Source organism: Merops nubicus, unplaced genomic scaffold (genome assembly GCF_000691845.1).
Source record: "Merops nubicus isolate BGI_N331 unplaced genomic scaffold, ASM69184v1 scaffold2954, whole genome shotgun sequence".
Taxonomy (NCBI): domain Eukaryota; kingdom Metazoa; phylum Chordata; class Aves; order Coraciiformes; family Meropidae; genus Merops; species Merops nubicus.
The window spans coordinates 91758-109926 of NW_008602086.1; the positions used below are offsets into that span (position 1 = coordinate 91758).

General features: G+C 43.7%; 1 protein-coding gene across 1 annotated transcript; it reads right to left on the reverse strand.

The window, feature by feature from the left end:
* Positions 1-2306: 2306 nt before the first annotated feature.
* EPHB6 (EPH receptor B6) lies at positions 2307-14431 on the reverse strand. The gene is made up of 12 exons (XM_008938205.1): positions 14365-14431; positions 13362-13486; positions 12110-12272; positions 10406-10520; positions 8365-8420; positions 8132-8251; positions 7488-7735; positions 6374-6589; positions 5170-5319; positions 4832-5025; positions 3427-3582; positions 2307-2415 (listed from the first exon to the last, which is right to left on the reverse strand). Exons 1-12 carry the CDS (start codon positions 14429-14431, stop codon positions 2307-2309), a joined length of 1719 nt encoding a protein of 572 aa, XP_008936453.1.
* Positions 14432-18169: the final 3738 nt, after the last annotated feature.

The following is an 18169-nucleotide window of genomic DNA, read 5'->3' on the forward strand; positions in this document are numbered from 1 at the left end:
GATAAGTTTCCACTAGGCTGTAAGAGGACATAGGATTTGAACCAGATCAGTAATTTCTTGACTGATCTCGACCACCCAAGGCATGGAAAACACAGGCTGCTGTGTTTCCCCAGATGGCCCACAGAACTAGAGTACACTCACATATGCATATGCATAGACACCTTGTTGTCCTCTGGTGAATACATATGGAAGGCGTGAGAGGCCACAGGTTCCCCTCAGCATCTTGTGCTCAATATGCTTTCTGAAGAGGACTACACCTGCTCAGTCTCAGGTGCTGTAGGTGGAGCAGACCATCAGCCAGCATACATGTAACTGGGTCTGTGAATATTACAACTTTGAAGGAACCCCTTAAAATGCAACAGACTTAAATTTTCTAGGGTTGGACTCATTCTAGTCTGACATGTCTCTTTTTAAATCTTCACACTCTTTGTACTGCCATGAATATTTTATACTTGTTTCTTTGTATTGCTTTGGTATTAACTTCCTTTTATCTTGAAAGAATGCAATACTATTCTCCCTCTTCAACAACAACAAAATAGTTGCTCTAATCATGTAATAAAGAATCTGAACTGTGTTGGCTGTTCCAATGCAATTATTCTGGAGCACCTCCTACCATATTATGGGAATCTTCAATTAACTCATCATGACTTTTCAGTTTTCATTTGCTGAGTTGACTGAGGGAATCCTTAAATCCCTGCATGAGGAATATCTGCAGGGGTTATGCTACTCTAGCCTTGGCAGCAGGAGAAATACAAGCTCATTATTAGTTCACAGTGAGCCAGAGACGGGCACAGATGAGAACAGCCAGGGTTATCTCCTCTCTAGACACAAAGAAGGTACCTTTTCATGTAATATCTTCATTGGGGTCTTGCTTAACAAGGCCATTTCCATTGCCCTTCCTGTGTGTTGGTGAGGTGGACGAGTGTATAATTTATGAGTTTTCCTCTCAAGCTCAGCTTCATGTTTTCATATTTGTGCATAGACATAGATACAGAGATACAGCCCTCAAGCTCTGCTCCTCCTCAAAGCAGATCTTTCCTTAAGCAGTTACTAGCCTGTCTGAAGGGAGATAAAAGCTCTGTCATTCTGGTCATTCTTATTTGCCTCTACCAGGCAACACGGTTGATCCCAAGAACACTGTTATTCCTTTTTTAAGCACTGAAGTGACTTACGGGACTGGCACCCCTCCCTGAACACTCCTGACAAGAACTCGTGAAAGAGTTTCACCTCCCTTCTTCCCATTGTCTAGCTGGAGTTGATTATTGCAGGTCTGCATTTTCTTTCTTCAGAAGCAATATCCAGCCAGCTGTGCCCATTGATGTAGCTGATTAGGGTAAGAAAAAAGAGCAAGTATTTTTCAACAGCATTTTTTTTTTCCACACTCTTCAATGTCTGTAAGGGGGTCAGAACAGAACACGAACCCCAAATTCTGGGTGCTCAGGATTTCAGAATATCAGAGTTTATGTTTTTCATCTCAAGAATGGGCCTGTGAGGACCAAAACCTATTTGTTTCCCCCTCCCCTTGCAGATCCATAAGCATGGATTCTAGAGATCCTTAACGTTTCATTCTGTTGCAGTCCCATAAAATCAGTTGTGTAGCACCAAAGATTTGCTGTTCCTTGTGTTAGCAAAAAGGATCAGCAACTTCCCCTCCTGGCTCACAGAGCAGACCCAAGAACTGCACATGAAATAGGACAGAATTTGGAACCCTTTACTCTCAGCCTCTTTACCATGTGACAGGTCTTACTGCTCACCACATACTGCACACTACCTGGAACTGGAGTTCTGGACTAAGCTGGCATATCAAGTGATAGCCTGATGCTCCTCTCCATTGGAGTAATAATCTCTCATACCATCATGGCATTCTTTTAGAAAAAAAAATGGTTGTTTTTTGTTGCCTTTATTATGTCTTTGTAGCTTTGATGGGCTCCCAGCCACAGATAAAACCTGCTGGTGGCTTTGTAAAGCTGTCTGATACCTTTTGCTGGCACAGAAGAGGCAACAGGTGCTTGTGATCTGTTCAAGCTATTACTCCACCTCCTCCCCATGCTATTACAACTTCTCCTCTTCCAAATTATTCCCAACGTATGATGTCAGCCACATTTAAATGCCACCAGTTATTTAGCTCTGCTTTCAAACCATGGCAAAACTTTGCTTTTGTTCATGTAACAGCACACGTAGAGTCCATTCTCTGGGTGCATTAAGTGTTCATAGTGACATCACTTTTTCTTACAGTGAAAATCCCCCTGGATTTCTCCAGAACCTTTCCAGAGTTTGAGACTAGTGGAATCAGGACGGTGTAAACATCACACTTCGACTGGCTCGAGCTGATTCAGATGGACTCTCATGAGCTGGATGCTGTTTAGAATCTTTTTCTGGTGACCAACAAGGGTGATGCCAATACGCTGGATATCTCTGCAAGAGAACAGAGGATGTGAGGTGTTAAAACAGGCTTCATGTTCTGAACAGTCCCAGTCCACTTCCTGTTGATCCAAATCAACGTGTATGGATATACACGTATGTGTATCTTTGTCTGAGAAACAACTGAGGGGCTTCTCCTTTTGCTTGGCTCCTGTCTGTGGGTGGAAGAGGTGACAGCTGAACCTGGTAGGTTCAATACAAAAAGAAACAGTGGAAGCTGGCCACAAAAATCATCAGAGGGTTGAAGCACCTCTCCTATACAGAAAGGCTGACAGAGTTAGGGTTGTTCAGCCTGACAAAGAGAAGCCTCTGGGGAGAACTTCTTGCAGCCTTTCAATATATAATAGGGGCTTACAAGGAAGACAGATATTTTTTAGCAGTGACAGGACTAGGGGCAATAGTTTTAAACTGAAAGAGAATAGATTTAGATGGGACACAGGATCAGGTTGCCAGATGTGGTGGATGCCCCATCTCTGGAAGCATTCTAAGTCAGACTGGATGGGGCTTTGAGCAACCTGATGTACTGAAAGGTATCCCTGCCCATGGCTGGATGAGATGATCTTTAAAGGTGTCTTCCAGCCTAAACCATTCTATGATTCTTAGAATGTTCCTTTTCCTGGCTTCTGTCTTCTACATAACACTTCAACCCAGTATGTAGTATGCCTGGTTCTACACACCTCCTTAGAAGTGATTACTACCTGTGGCAGCTGTCATGAACATTCTGCTGTAACAGTCTCTCTGCAGCAGTGGCAATAGGTTTTATAGTGTACACAGGATCAGTATTAGTGCTTATACAAACAGAATGCAATGTATAGTCATATGGAGGGTTTCAAGAGGCCCCAATAACATGTAAGAAACAGTAGCTAATTTGCTCTGGTTTTCCTCTCCTTTCTAATGTGTACATATTCTTCATATAGCCCTTACTAAATATTTCTCAGACTGCTTTCACCTTCTGCATAGAAAACTTAGTCTCTGGTATCTTCTGCTCTCTGCCCCTCTACTTACTCCAGAGTCATGCGTGATATGACATCAAATGTGATCAGACCAGCCTGGTCGAAATTCTCCTTGTAATGGCCCATCTTGATAGCATCCAGCCACTCATGGGCATTGCTGAGTGAAGGGAAATCTGGAGGACAGTTGCTCAGGAGAGGCTGAGATGGTCTGCAAAAGAGGAAGGCTCTAAAAACCCAAGTAATCAACATCAGTTGACCACACTAGTAAGCTATAAGTTATGAGAGAGAATGCAACTTCTGAAGAGAACAGAATGGAGGACAGTGATACTTGTTCTTCATGCCTTGATTCCTAAAGTCCCACCTTGATGCTCTGTTTCTAGATCACCTGTGTTCCCTTTTCTGCCTGAAAACAATCAAGCCAAGAAATTGGTCCTTCCTTCCCATTTTACACTCTCAGACACATTCTCTTCTTGTTGCCCCAGATCTTTCCACACTTTCTGGGTCCAGACCTATTGGCTGGGCAAAAAGTTCCAATAAAGAGGTTTCTGAGGCAAAGATGAGACCTTAAAATTTTTATCTTTCTGACTAGCTCTCCCTCTCCTAGATACACTCCTTGGATCCAAAAGCAACGCATGAAACAATGAGTGTGTTGTTTGAGCTCCAAAACCCATCAGATAAAAGCATAGCAGTAAAAGGGCAAAGAAATGATTGTTTATACATGACATTTTCTCTTTTCACCATCACCTGAATCTGTTGCAAGGCTAGAACTGTCTTTACGTGCTGTTTTCAGTAAACTGGGCATGACTAGGCACTTTTCCCCCTCCCCACTTGTGGAGTATATTTCACTGAGACAAGCTTTATAACCACAGAGGGAAAAACACTCCAGGTCAGCAGGATAAAATTCCATCATCAGCCCAATAGCCATTTAATTTTGGTGCCATTTATCCCCCCCTGAGACTTCTCCTTTGCTGACCTCCTGCCTCTGGTTCCATCAGGCTGCAATATGCAATTAGGAAATATATGGGATGCAAGCTGCAGTTCTAATTAAGTCTTAGCTACAGACTTCCTTCCCTCCATACGTTAAGGTCTTCTCTTCCTTCATCACCTCTTGTGATCACACAGTATTGTGCCATCACAGAATACCTTGTGTAGCTGCACCCAGATGCGTCCCTCCCTTCATTCCATAAGATCCATCACTTGTCCATCTTCAGTGCATCTCACCAAGAGATTTAGCACCTCTCACATTCACCACCCACAACTCTTCATCATCCATTAAGGAAACCAGAATATACAGTTCTTACAAGCCCCACCCTCATTTTTTTTTCCTTCTTATTTGTTCCCAGTCTCAGATGAGAGGGTTTGAAATAACACTGCATAGCCTGATTTACTGCTTGCTTTTCCTCACAATGCCTACCACGAGACAAGTCCTATTATTTTGCACTAAATCCTCATCTCACCTGCTGCTCCCAGTGCCAGTGGCTTTGAGGGCAGACGGTTTGCGGATCATTTTATCTAGGGCACTGACTATTTGCTCAAATTTGGGTCTCTGGACCCGGTCCTTCTGCCAGCAGTCAAGCATCAGCAAGTGCAAAACAGTTGGGCAGTCTGGGGGCGGTGGCAGGCGATAGTCCTGGTCAATGGCATTAATCACCTGCAGGAGGAGAAGAACAAAGCTTTACTGCAGTGGGGGAAATAAAGGACAAGTTTCAATCACTTGGTCGTGTATGAGTTTCTTCTGCTTGAACTGGCACAGGCCAGAGAAGGAGATGCACATTCTCACCCCTCTGAAACTTACATCCTGGTTGGCCATGTCCCAGTAGGGCCTCTCCCCGTAGGACATCACCTCCCACATGACAATGCCGTAGCTCCAGACGTCGCTGGCGGAGGTGAACTTGCGGTACTGCACAGCTTCCGGCGCAGTCCAGCGCACGGGGATCTTGCAGCCCTGGGGGCAGTCAGAGAGCAATCAGTGTTCAGGACACAACCAGTGTCTGTGAAACCAGCACCACTGAACTCATCAGACGTTGGCAGCACAACGCAGCTCTGAGCACGGAGTGCCAGTGCTGTTGATACTGTCTTGTAGACGTTGTAGGTTTAAATTAAAACTATGTCCAAGGTTTCCACCTTGTTCTATTGACAAACACAGAAAAAACCCGGAAGCATGTCTCCTGGCTGGCACAAGTCCCATGATGTAAGAGACTTCCCACTTTTATAGCTCTTCTTCAGAGGTGGCAGGTAGTAAAATCCTCCTGAAAGTCACAGTCATTTGGAAATCTAAAGACATTTAAAGAATTCCAACCTGCAACACCTAAGACAGATGCACTGAGTGGCTAGCATTAACTCCTTCCTCTTCCCATTTTGACCTCTCTGACCGCATGTATGACCTGCCAGATCAAATATCATTCAGGTGCTGATTCTTCAAAACACACACATCTAAAACTAAGTTCACTTTTCAGTTCCTGAAATCTTCCTCATCCCCTGCATACCAAGTGGGAGTTTCAACTTGCCTGTTACACTCCCATCCCGTTTGCAGTATGCACAGCAAGTGTCAAAACTTCATAGGCAGTAAGTTCATTTGGTGGTTGGTTGTACGCCCATAAGTATATTTATGCCAGTTGTATTTTCTGTAGGAAAACCCTCAACTCTTTCCTCAGAGGGTGGCAGCACAGGACTTCAGTCTCTCCTTTGGTTCTTTATACTTCCTGTGAGAGCTAATGAGAGGGGAAGTACAGCACCTAAATCAGGTTATAAGGTTACTCCAGTTCATCACCGTTCCACAAAGAAGGGCACCGAGACTTCGTTTCCCATAGCAGAGTGGGTCAGATACTCAGTTATTTTTGGTTTTTAGTGATTTGGAACAGTTCACCCACAAGATAGGAGGAGGCTGTACCCCACTGATCTCTCTGGTCTCAACAGGAACTAAAAAGGATACACCAAATCAAGGCAGAACATAGGAAAAAATCATAGCTGGCCTAACTCACTCCATGGCAGTAACTCACCAGAGCTCCAGTATAGGTGGGATTTGAAGCATCATCCTCCAGGAAGCGGGACAGGCCAAAGTCTGACACCTTGCAGACCAGGTTGCTGTTGACCAGGACGTTGCGTGCCGCCAGGTCCCGATGGACGTAGCTCATGTCGGAGAGGTAGCGCATGCCGGCGGCGATCCCCCGCAGCATCCCCACCAGCTGCAGCACGCTGAACTGCCCCTCCTTCTGCTGCGGGCGGGAGCAAACGCAGCCCCTCAGCGTCACGCACAACACGCAGGCTAACAAAGAGCAACTCAGCACGGGGGACTTAGGAAGTTAGAGAACGTTCACCTTAACTTCAGCCACAATCTGAAGGCTCAAGGACAGCAACAAGGAGGGTGGGCGTAAAGCAATGAATCTCAAATGGAGTCAGGCACTGCTGACCCTTCTCTGAAGACAAATCTCATTCTGTGGCCACATTCTCCTTTAGCATCCTATGCCTCGTCTCATTAACTACTAAGGTGACTAAATGAATGGGAGCAGACAAACCTGCTTTTACTGTTCTAAGATCTTTTTACAGTGGATTCTGTGCAGTTCTACACAACGGGTTCAACTGCTCTTCAAAACATACCTGACAAAGCATTTGTGGCTGAATTAGCACATGAATTGGTAAAAATAAGAGTGAGACATCTATACTACACTACGAGATAAAACATGAGGAACTCTGAGTCCAAAAATAACTCCAAGTTTCACTAGTTTGTTACAGTTTTGAAACTTGAAAACATTCAGTGGAACACAGTCTGTGAAACATTATTAGAAAGGCAAACTTTGGAGCATGTGCACAAGGAACGGGGAGGCTGTGTAAAAAGATAAACAACTTAGAACTATTTACCATTAAATATTTGAGCTGGAGAAGTCTAAAATAATGGAAGAATTTCATATGATGAGTGAGCTTTTGTAATATATTCACCATGCTGGCCCAAACCACTTACTCTGGCAATTTGCTACTATTTCTTACATCTGAAGAGGGCAACTGAGGACTTAGAGAGACAGGAGTGAAGAAGGACAGGCAAAATTATCAGATCTGAGACTGGCACACAGCAAGATGAAGAGGTTAACAGTTTGTGTGAGACTCTGGTTGTGGTACCCTGAGGAAGGAATCCAGTGATCCATTCTCCATGAACTCTGTGACAATCATGACTGGTCGGCTTTTGGTGACCACACCCTCCAGATGGATGACATTTGGATGTTCAAACTGCCCCATGATGCTGGCCTCACTCAGGAACTCCCGCCGCTGTTCCTCTGTATAACCTGACTTCAGGGTCTTAATAGCTACTGTGTATTCACGCTTCCCTGGGTGTTTTAGGCGCCCAAAGCACACCTCTCCAAACTCTCCTGTCAGGGAGGGAAGAAACACACTTCAAGGAAGGAAACACACCAAAGAACTTTAGTCAGGTGCACTAAAACATTCTACTGTGGAAGACTCCAGGCGCTGCTTGGAAACAGAGTTACAGTTTGGACTGAGGTAAAGCTCTTGATGAAGGCTCAGGTTGAAGACTAGGTCTTCAGGGTTCAAATGAGGAGCTCTGAGTCTTCAAAGGGTGTTTTAAACTTGGTTTGGAGCCAGCATCTAAGGGTAAGGAAATTAAGATGAATTTTGGTAAAAATGAAGGTGAGCTATCCTGAGACAGTTGATACTGGTCCTGTGGCGGGGTCCCTTTCAGGGCAGCAGTGTGCCAGGTCTCAAAGTGAACAAGAAGGCACTTCAATATTTGCACATTCTCACATTACCTGATCCAATAACCTCTTCAATCTTGATGAAGGACACATCAATTTCCTTGGCAAATTCTCGAATAGCTTCATTAGGATCTTCATAGGTTGAAGGATCAATGTAATACTTCACTCCGAGTCCTGCAGTGGAGGAGACAGCCCAAAACATCACCAGAATCAAACCCTGAGAGACATGGGTGTTAAAGAGCCCTGGAAAGAGGCAGGCCCTTGCCATCTGCTCCTCAGGAACTCACCTCGTGCACTGATGTACTGCTGCAGGCGGTCTGCGTACGGAGTCTCTCGCCTTTTACTGCAGGACACAAGGAAAGGAAAGTCAAAACACACACAAGGGTCTCTCACAGGATGCTGGGGAAGGCTTCACAACGCAAGGCTCAGAGAACCCGTGCATTTAGGGGTAGAATATGGGTGTTAAGATACTGTCCATCTCTTAGAAACAAGTGCATGCTTGTTTTCTATACGGTCGTTTTTACACCTCTGTTTGCATCCCCACTTTAGATATGACAAATGATAGGGCCTCCAGCACTACCCTGCAAAGAAATTATTACAGTTCAACATTACTGTCATGGAAGTTCTCTTGTTATTCAGGCTAAATTTGCATTTTGTTTTCATTTAATGAAAACAAATTATTATTTTCAATACTAATCTAAGCTATCTCCTGCAATGCCTTTTAAGTTCTTCAAAAACACTCTACAAGCCTTTCCATCTAATGCTCAGTTTGTATAAATTCCCCCTGAAGACTATTTCTTCTTTACTTTTGCTCCTGGTCTCTTAACAGCACTTACTTTGACTACTCTTTTTGTAAGTGCAGCACCCAAAACGAACCACACAGAGCCAAAAGGAGAGAAATCTGTTCCGTGAGGTGATTTTTGCATGTGCAGATCAAACCAGGTATAGTCTTTTTTACTGTAATATTGATACAACGTATGTATCTAATTTCCAGTAAGCACAGGTCCTTCTCATGAGCATAGGTGTTTCTCAGATATCATTCTCCTCTGAAGTGCATGTGATTTAAGCAATTTTTTCACACATGATCTAGGTTTTTTTATGTTTCATCCTATTCTTGGTTTGTTTTAAACATATTTTCCATTTTCAAGTCACTTCATTCCAAACACTGTTCATATTTTTCTTTTTGCAAAAATGTACAATTTGTGCTAGTTTATAAGCCTTCCTAAATCATGTTAATTTTACTAGACTGTAAACCAAACCCTGTGGTATCCCTGCTGTATACACAGATTTGTGTCAACTCATAGGCTTTGCTGTTTCAGCACAAGACCTTCTAGACGCTGATTCACTTACCATCTGAAGACAGAGTATCATGAAACAGGGCTAATTTTCTTTACTAACATAACTAATTCTGTAATTTTAACACGTAGCTTTCTGTATTATTCATAATTGTCAGGCTTATCTCTTTAATTTCTGCTAAGACTGCAAAAACACAGTTCTACCTTCACAATCTCTTCTGTTGTGGAAAGAAATTAGCTTTACTGAAGGGCTATACCTAAGAGCTCTAACTGCTGTTGCATCTGAAGGTCATGTCTACATTCCTGTTTTTTATTTTTTAATAGGTTATTTGACATACTTACATTTTTTCATCATTAAAAAACTTAACAATTAGCTAAAATAGGTGTTTTTCATTGTATATTGGCTGGAAAATGTGTTCTAACAAACTACAAAACCGAGTTAGAATTATGGCATTTGACTACACATATACTCAGCCCTTTAAAGAACTGCTCGTTTCCTGTGATGTTCCTCATTTCCTACATCTTCAAGCTTACTTTTCTTAACAAGGGTTGGACAGATTTTATTCTTCAGCAAATAAGCTACTGTCTATTCTTCCTTGGTTGAAGGGTATTTAGCACCTTCTAAATAAGTGACTCTAAATACTCATCCCACCAGTCCTTCTTCACTACATGGTTTCATCCTCCACTTGCTTACCTAAAATGCAATTCACAGTCCCTTCTTTACAGTGATGCACTGAAATACTGTTTGAGCACCAGCTATAAAATGCTCCCTTGTGTTCATACTGCTAACTAGCCAAGTATCAGCTAAGCAGATGAGCATTTTACCGAAGGAGAAGCTCCTCAGAAAAGAACAGGCCAGGACCTTTCCTTAATGAGGAAATGGCTTCTCAGAGACATCTGGATAAATGCAGATCAGGCAGTTTCCCCTGCGATGGGGTCATAACCCCACCAGGGTTATCATAACCCCATCTTACCCAGCAGGGGTAAGAAAGCTCCACGGTGTGCAGTGCACATGAGCAGGTCAGGAATTCACCTCTTGAAGATGATGGCAAGGATGGCAATGGCAGCCACCACCAGGAAGGCCAGACCACCGAGCGCCGAGCCCACCACCAGCGGCAGCCGATCCTGCACCTCCTCCGGGCGCTCCCCTGGCGAGGGACACACACACAGAGACACAGAGACACACACAGGCACACAGACACACACAGACACACACACACACAGAGACACAGAGACACACACAGGCACACACACACACACAGACACAGAGACACACACAGGCACACAGACACACACAGAGACACACACAGAGACACACACACACAGAGACACACACAGAGACACACACACACAGAGACACACACACACAGAGACACAGAGACACACACAGACACACACAGAGACACACACACATACACAGACACACACACAGAGACACACACACACAGACACACACAGACAACACACACACAACACACACAGAGACACACAGACAGACACACACAGACACACATACACAACACACACAGACACACAACACACACACACAGAGACACACAGACAGACACACACAGACACACATACCCAACACACATACACAGAGACACACATACACAGACACACACACAGAGACACACACAGAGACACACACAGAGACACACACAGAGACACACACAGAGACACACACAGAGACACACACAGAGACACACACAGAGACACACACAGAGACACACACAGAGACACACACAGAGACACACACAGAGACACACACAGAGACACACACAGAGACACACACAGAGACACACACAGAGACACACACAGAGACACACACAGAGACACACACAGAGACACACACACACAGAGACACACAACACACAGACACAGACAGACACAGACAGACACAGACAAGCAGAGGACAGGAACTGTTAGAGTGTCCATTCTACTCAACTAGGCCTCACCCGTAATTCCACCCCCATCAGCCCTTTGCTTCCCAGGCTAGTCCTGGGAATTCAAAAGCCATGTGACTTGGTTCCCTCTTTACCCCTCCAGTCACCATGCTTCTCCAGTGGATCCCTTCATACTTCTGAAAAGCCAGTGCCCTCTTCGAATCCACTTTTCCTTCCCCAGTCCACTGACACCTGACTAGCCACTTAAGTACAGGCTAGCTCTACATTTGGGCTTTGACCCCATTCTCCCTGACCCGTTTAGCTTGTAGGTGACATATACGAGCATCTCTGACCCAGACCAGAGTATCACAATTACTCTGTTGCTCTCTGCATGAGTAACTGGTGATGCTACTGGAAAGCAAGCTTCTGGCCCTGTGTCCTGTGTCCCATCTGTCTTTAGCATTTTCACAGAGCGTTCAGCTCTGACAAGTCCTGTGACAGCTGTGACCAAACTAGATCAGTGTGTGGTGCTATGTAGTCTAACACCCTCCTAAAGAGAGTTCTGCTGACACGTTCTGCTCCTGCTGGTCAGAGGTGCACAGGCAACAAGGAGCAAGACTGGAGAATATGGCCTAAATAATATGCTCGGACTGTATGAAGCTTCTTTGAGTGAACAAATTTGGAAATGTGAGTGAACCATAATTTGCATATGCAAATTATGATATGCAGCAATGCAAGCTGAGTAGGAGTGTCTGACAGTAGTCCTCCAGAGGATAAGCTAATCCTCCCAGGGACATGCACAAGTGAAAGGCAGTTCTGTGCAGATCCAAGTACAAGATGGTAGCACTTACCTCCCATTAAAGTCTGGAAATACATCTTTCCACTGTATGGGCCATAGCCCACTGCTGTTCTGGCTCGCACCTGGAAGGCATAGATCTTGCCTGGGCTCAGATTTGATATGGTGGCCATATTGGTTTCACTAGTCAAAGTGAATGAATTATCCTCATCTTCTGCCTGTGAATGTCGGTGACCAAAAAGGAATGTGAGACTTCTGCCCATCCCACTCGCTCCCCCCATGAAGGAATGCTAGATTTCATGTTCAGGCCTCATAGTCTGTGACAGACCCTCCCAACCACAGCTGCAATTCCAGATCTGACTTGCCCACACACACACCTGGGCTTCCCACAAAGCTCTGCCAAGGACCATCAGTTCTGACCTAAATGAGAGCGAGAGAGAAAACCAGCTTGTCCTGTAGTTCCTTGCTAATTGTATTCATTAAAAATGGCCCTAGCCTGTCCTGAAATTTTGCTTTCTGCAAGCTCCAAATTAACATATTCTTCTAGGAGAATGCAGAGCAAGACTACACGTAATGCTGTACCCAGAAAGCTAACAGACATGTTATTACAAATAGCAGACCCTTTTACTGCTAGAAAAACAGTAGCCCTGCACAGTCCTGCAAAAATATTTATGTGAAAGATCAAGAACACGGAATAGAAGCTTATCTGAGCAGCCCTACATACCTCCTCCCCTCAAATCAGCTGTATTAGGAATCATGGAAGATGTGAATGGAGAAAAACTTTGTACCTACCACCCTGTCATTTGAACACATACACAGGTAACTGATGCTCACCATTTAGTGAATGAAAGAGTGCATTTCTCCTCTCAAATTTTCCTAGAGATGTCTGTCCAAGCATAAACGGGGACACAGGAGTTCCCTCCACATGACAGAATGTTGCAGTGAGTCCAATTCCAGTACGTACATTTAGAAACTTCACCTCCTTCCACTGTTGTTTTTGTCAGCTGGTGCTAAACTTATTCGATTGTTCATCACAGCTTTTTAGTTTAGCTACAAGTGCTTTCTCTTTTTTCATCTGCATTGTCCCTAGATAGTTCCAGGTTGGGGAATGCAGATGGACCGATGTTAGATGAAGCGTACATTATGGAACTCTGGTTTTGCTACAGAGCTTGTTCTTCCCTCACATTCAAAGCATTATTCTCTGCCTTAACCATCCTTATGCAGGGATGCAGCTCCCAAGCAGACTTGCCCATTCTCTTTTGCACAGCAGCTGTCCCACAAGCAGCACTGCAGCCCTGCCTGCTCACCTTGTCGAAGTAGCGCAGCTGGTAATCCAGGACGACCCCATTGGGCTGCTCCGGCTGAGGCCACGACAGCGTGATGCTGCTGGCAGTACGACTCACCTGGTGCATCATAGGGACAGCAGAGGGGACTGGAATAAAAGTGAGGAAGGAGATATTGCAAAGGGATAAGCTGAACAATGAGATATAATTGGATATTTATTATGATGAGTTAATAAGTTGGGTCACCTCTTTCTTTAATTTCTCTTAATTTTCATTATGAAGTACTTAAAACAAGCAGAAGGAATCCACGCACATCTCTACTCTACTGGGAGATTCAGTCACTGACAGCTTGTACAGAAAGAAAATGAAGAAATCCATGTCTAACTGATCATGCACAGGAATTATGAAATTATCTATACTGTAACTAGAAAAGTATTCTGATCTTAAAATTTGTGACTTTTACACGGAAGATGACAAGGTATTCAAAGGAAGATGACAAAGTATTCAGTGGCACTACCTAGATCAAGAAGCATGCTTGGACAAGCCAAGAGACAGAGGTCACAGCAAACGCAGAGAACACTGTGTCTCTTCTGCTTCTCCCCCAGTTACAATTCTTTGCCTGGGGAAAACAAATCAAGTATGGGCTACCAGAGTAACATAGGCCTTTCACTACCAGATCACGACTGCAAAGTAAAAGATGGAGGTAGATAAGAACACTGTTGTGGTAAGGAAGAGATTTTGAAGCATTCCTCAGCTCAGTGGTCCTGGTTCACTGGCAGATCATCGAGAATGAAGGCATCTCCTTTTGACAGCCTTCTAGCTTCTGGATCTAAGGCAAACCCTTGTAAGGACTGCTGCCCAGATGTCAAAACAACCACTGTATTTGAGACTCTCAGTGCCTCTGTGGGCCATTGAACCATGAAAGTCCAGTCTGAATGGGCTTCTACCTAGCACGACTGCTCACTGTTAAGTATGCACATGTGGAAGCTTCACATATAATTTTTCTGTGTGTTCTTAAATAGCTTACTAAGCTTCTGTCTTTTGGTGCTCAGGCCAGCCCGACAGACTGGAGCTGTGAGCGCTCCCGATTCCATTACGACAAGAGCTGACAGCCTGTGTCAGACACTAACTGCTGTGGGGAAATGGCAGCTGCCCTCCGTGCAGAAAGCAAGCATCTGGACATCAAACATAGAACAGGGCTTTGGAAGCATGAATCTAAACCCAAAAGCAAGCAGGAACTTGTGTCTACCCATTTTAGAAATCTTTTGATTGTCTGTTCTAAAAGTCTGAAGTTCAGTTCAAAACTTCAAGACTTGAGTAATAGCCATTATTTCTCAATAACCTGAAACTCATTAAATCTGTAGGAAGGAAACAAAACACTGTCTTGAAGACAATATGATTAATGATTTCAAACACTTTCACTGAACTAAGATTAGATATACAAGTTACTATTTGGAGTAGTTCTGTTTTTAATTTTTTTTTGTCTTCCTAGAGGCACCATTCACATATTCTGAAGACAACAGAAGTACAGAACATCTGTTTAATAGCAGGCCCTTTTCTGAATAGGCAGTCTTGTAAAAATTGTCCTCAGAGCAGGAAGGGAGATGAATACTTGTTAAAGCCACTTGCTTTGTGAAGCTTTCTGGATAATGAGTATCCCCTTCTACAAAAAACATCCATGAGTGTATATGTACACACACACACACTCCAGGTTTGTGCAAAAGCTAAAAGAATACAAATTTCTTCTTAGGAAGAGATTTCCAAGCAAAAACGTCAGGATAATTGGAAGAAGATTATTCAGCCTACCAGCTGTCTGTACACAAAGCTCTTCTCAAGTTTTGCTTTCTCTCTGCAAGCAAAATGTCATGTTGCCAAGAAATCTCCAGGTAGGTAGCCAGGGAACCTTCATTTTCCTAATGGAAGTAACATTTTCAGCAACATTTCAACTTTCCAGAAAAGAGTATGTCAATGAAAAGCTGCCACCTAACTCAACTGGTTTTACACAACCAAAATGAACTCTCTTGATGCGAGAAATGAAGCAGAGACATTTGGTAAATGACACAAAATTGCAGAATAGCATTTTGTATTGAAAAAAAAGATAAAAGGATTGTTCTTAATAACAAGATAAAATTATTCTGAAAGACATAATTCAAATGGACTCCAAACAGCCTAGGCAAGTGAGAACCAGTTAAAAATGTAAGTAAAAAAAATGCAAGAGAATAAACTATAAAGTGCTTTCTCTCATCCTTACTCCTTTTTTATATCTTACAATTGCTTCTCTTTCAAACAAGGTTGCACAACTACTTCACCTGCACTGTCGTACTGAAGTGATGTGAAATGTGAGCATAGTTGTGGAGTAAGTACATATTTCCTGTCAGAAACGTATGACAAAGCTATTCTCCTAGCATTAATAAGCTGGGAAATGTGACATCAAAGGTTATATATCTTAAAACAACACTCAAACACCACCAACTCTGTGCCACAGAAGTGCTAGGTATTCTCCTCTATATACGTGCTGCTTATTAAAAATGTTTGTAACAGAACACTGATTTCAAAGCTTGTTTCATGTATACAAGTGTCCAGTTCCATAGGGGTTTGTCACTTTTGTTAATTCTGCTCTTTTCACACAGCATTTAAGAGTGGAGACATGCTAGGTCTGTGTCAAATGACAGCTGAAATCACAGGGCCTGATGCAACCCCATCTGGGCAGTTGGACTAGGCGATTGCTCTAGGTCCCTTCCGACTGAACTAGTCTAGTCTAGTCTGTTCTAATTATTCACTGAGTGCAAACATGTTGTGAGGTCAGACCTCTAAGTAAGACTGAAAAATGACTGCTTTTTGCATACTATTTATAAAACAATAAATGTATGGAAAATTTTTGCACATATAAATCCTAATTAAAGCTGTAAAGCAGTTCAAGTACACCTACCAGGTTCTATTTTTTGTGGGCTGTCCATCACAACTCTTCTACAGATTTTCTTCTGGTAGCACACAGGTAGACTTGAGGTATTTTGAGTACCTTGAAAGTGCTACATTCTCTGAGTTGCTAATGTTCGACAAATTTCAGCTGTTTTCTAATGAAACTAATGTTTTTGAATGTAGTATCTGCTAAGATCAGCAACATGAGCCTTCAAGCCTAAAAATCTACCTATATCAACAGGCTAGGTAAGGAGGAGTGGGAAGGAAGTGCAGACTGACATAACAGTACATGGGGATCCCCACCTATACAAAGCATTGTTCATATACAAGCGCCATTGTCAATGGATCATGAACATCTGTGTCATGGGACATTCAGTCCATATTCCATGTATATACCCATGACAGGCAGCTGAATCTCATCCCTAGTCAATGCAGTCAGGGGACCCTAAAAAGCAACACTAAAGCAAAGACCCAGGGAGCAATTCAGTTGCCCATACATTTGAGGGGCCCCTGGTATCCATTCTCTGTGTCACTCAGATGGCACTCCAATAGGTGCTGGGTCTTCTGCTGTCCCTATGTCCTATCTGGCAGCCCTGAGTGGAAAGATGATGAGACACCAGGGTGTCTCAGATGGCATTAGATGCCTACATGCGAAACACTGAACAGAGCCGAGAGCTGACAACTGGAAGTAGCCTCATGTTTGGAGGCACTGATCCTAAAGGGGCACTTCAACCACCCTAAAATCTGCTGAAGTAGCAACACAGCAGGGCATAAGCAATCCAAGAAGTTCCTGGAAAGCATCAGTGACTACTTCCCAACCCAAGCAATAGCAAAGGCAATGAGGGGAGGTGCCCTGCTGGACCTCATGCTCACAGACCACGAGATGATGGAGTTTCAGATACTGAGAGGGGTGAGCAAAGCAAAATAGCAAGTCCACAACACTGGACTTCAGGAGTAGATGTGAACTCTTTGGGGATGTGCCTGGAGTAATCCCACGGGATACAGCCCCGGTGGGAAGAGTGCACCTGAAAAAGCTAGTTAATACACAAGGATTACCTCCTCCATGGGTAAAGGACCACTGTCCATATCAACAAGCAAGAATTCAGGAAAAAAACGCCAAAAGGCCTGCATATTTCAACAAGGGTCTCCTGGTTAAACACAAACACTAAAACAAAAGTATACAGAAAGTGAAAAGGGATTTTTTCTAAGTTTGGTGTCACTCAGATGTTTTTTCCCTGTTTCCTCTTTATGATCCCTGTGAAAAGCTACAAGGCAACCTGGTCGGTCACACGACCTTTATCCTCACATATCTCCATTAGCTCTTGTAATAGCTGGATTCTGTTTTTTTTTACATCTATTTGCTTTTAAAAGTGTGCATAGATTTGCTCCAGCATTTGTCTCTCCACTGTCTCTATCTCTTCCTCTTCTTTCTAGGAATGCAATAACTGCCTAAACGAATAAGTTCAGTAGCATGTCTCTGGCAACACACATCACTGCACGCTTCAGTGGAAAGTGTAGGACAAAACAAAGAGGACCAGTAGCTACAGCTGTGAACAGAGAAATCCCTTAGCCTGACTTCTCTCCTGAGACACAAGAAGCAATATTTTCTTACTCTAAGTATACTTGAAGATGTTAAAATAATCGTTAAAATTGTAATCAGCTTATAATTTTTTAAATAATATGGTTGGATTTTAAGATCTCTGCTCTCTCTGTGTCAGGTTCCCCTGTGTGAAGAAGCCTAACTCCACTACAGCTGCGTAACTGGCTCTCCTCGTGCAGGGCGTGCCCCCCGAAACAGCCTCACATCCTTCTGTGTATCCTGACCAGGCATTCACCCTCACAACTTCGCCCCTGAGCTCAAAGTGTGGGGGTCCAGCCCCAGGGGCAGCCGGGCACCGCAGGGCCGCTCGCTC

What these genes read in the sequence shown, in the direction of transcription:
- EPHB6 (XM_008938205.1), bottom strand. Translation starts at nt 14,431, where the DNA reads ATGGAATCGGGAGCGCTCACAGCTCCAGTCTGTCGGGCTGGCCTGAGC. An exon ending in CACTGGATTCCTTCCTCAGG is followed by an intron (nt 6,590 to 7,487) that starts GTACCACAACCA and finishes TCCCGCCCGCAG; the next exon opens with CAGAAGGAGGGGCAGTTCAG. An exon ending in CCACCTATACTGGAGCTCTG is followed by an intron (nt 5,320 to 6,373) that starts GTGAGTTACTGC and finishes GACTGCCCCCAG; the next exon opens with GGCTGCAAGATCCCCGTGCG.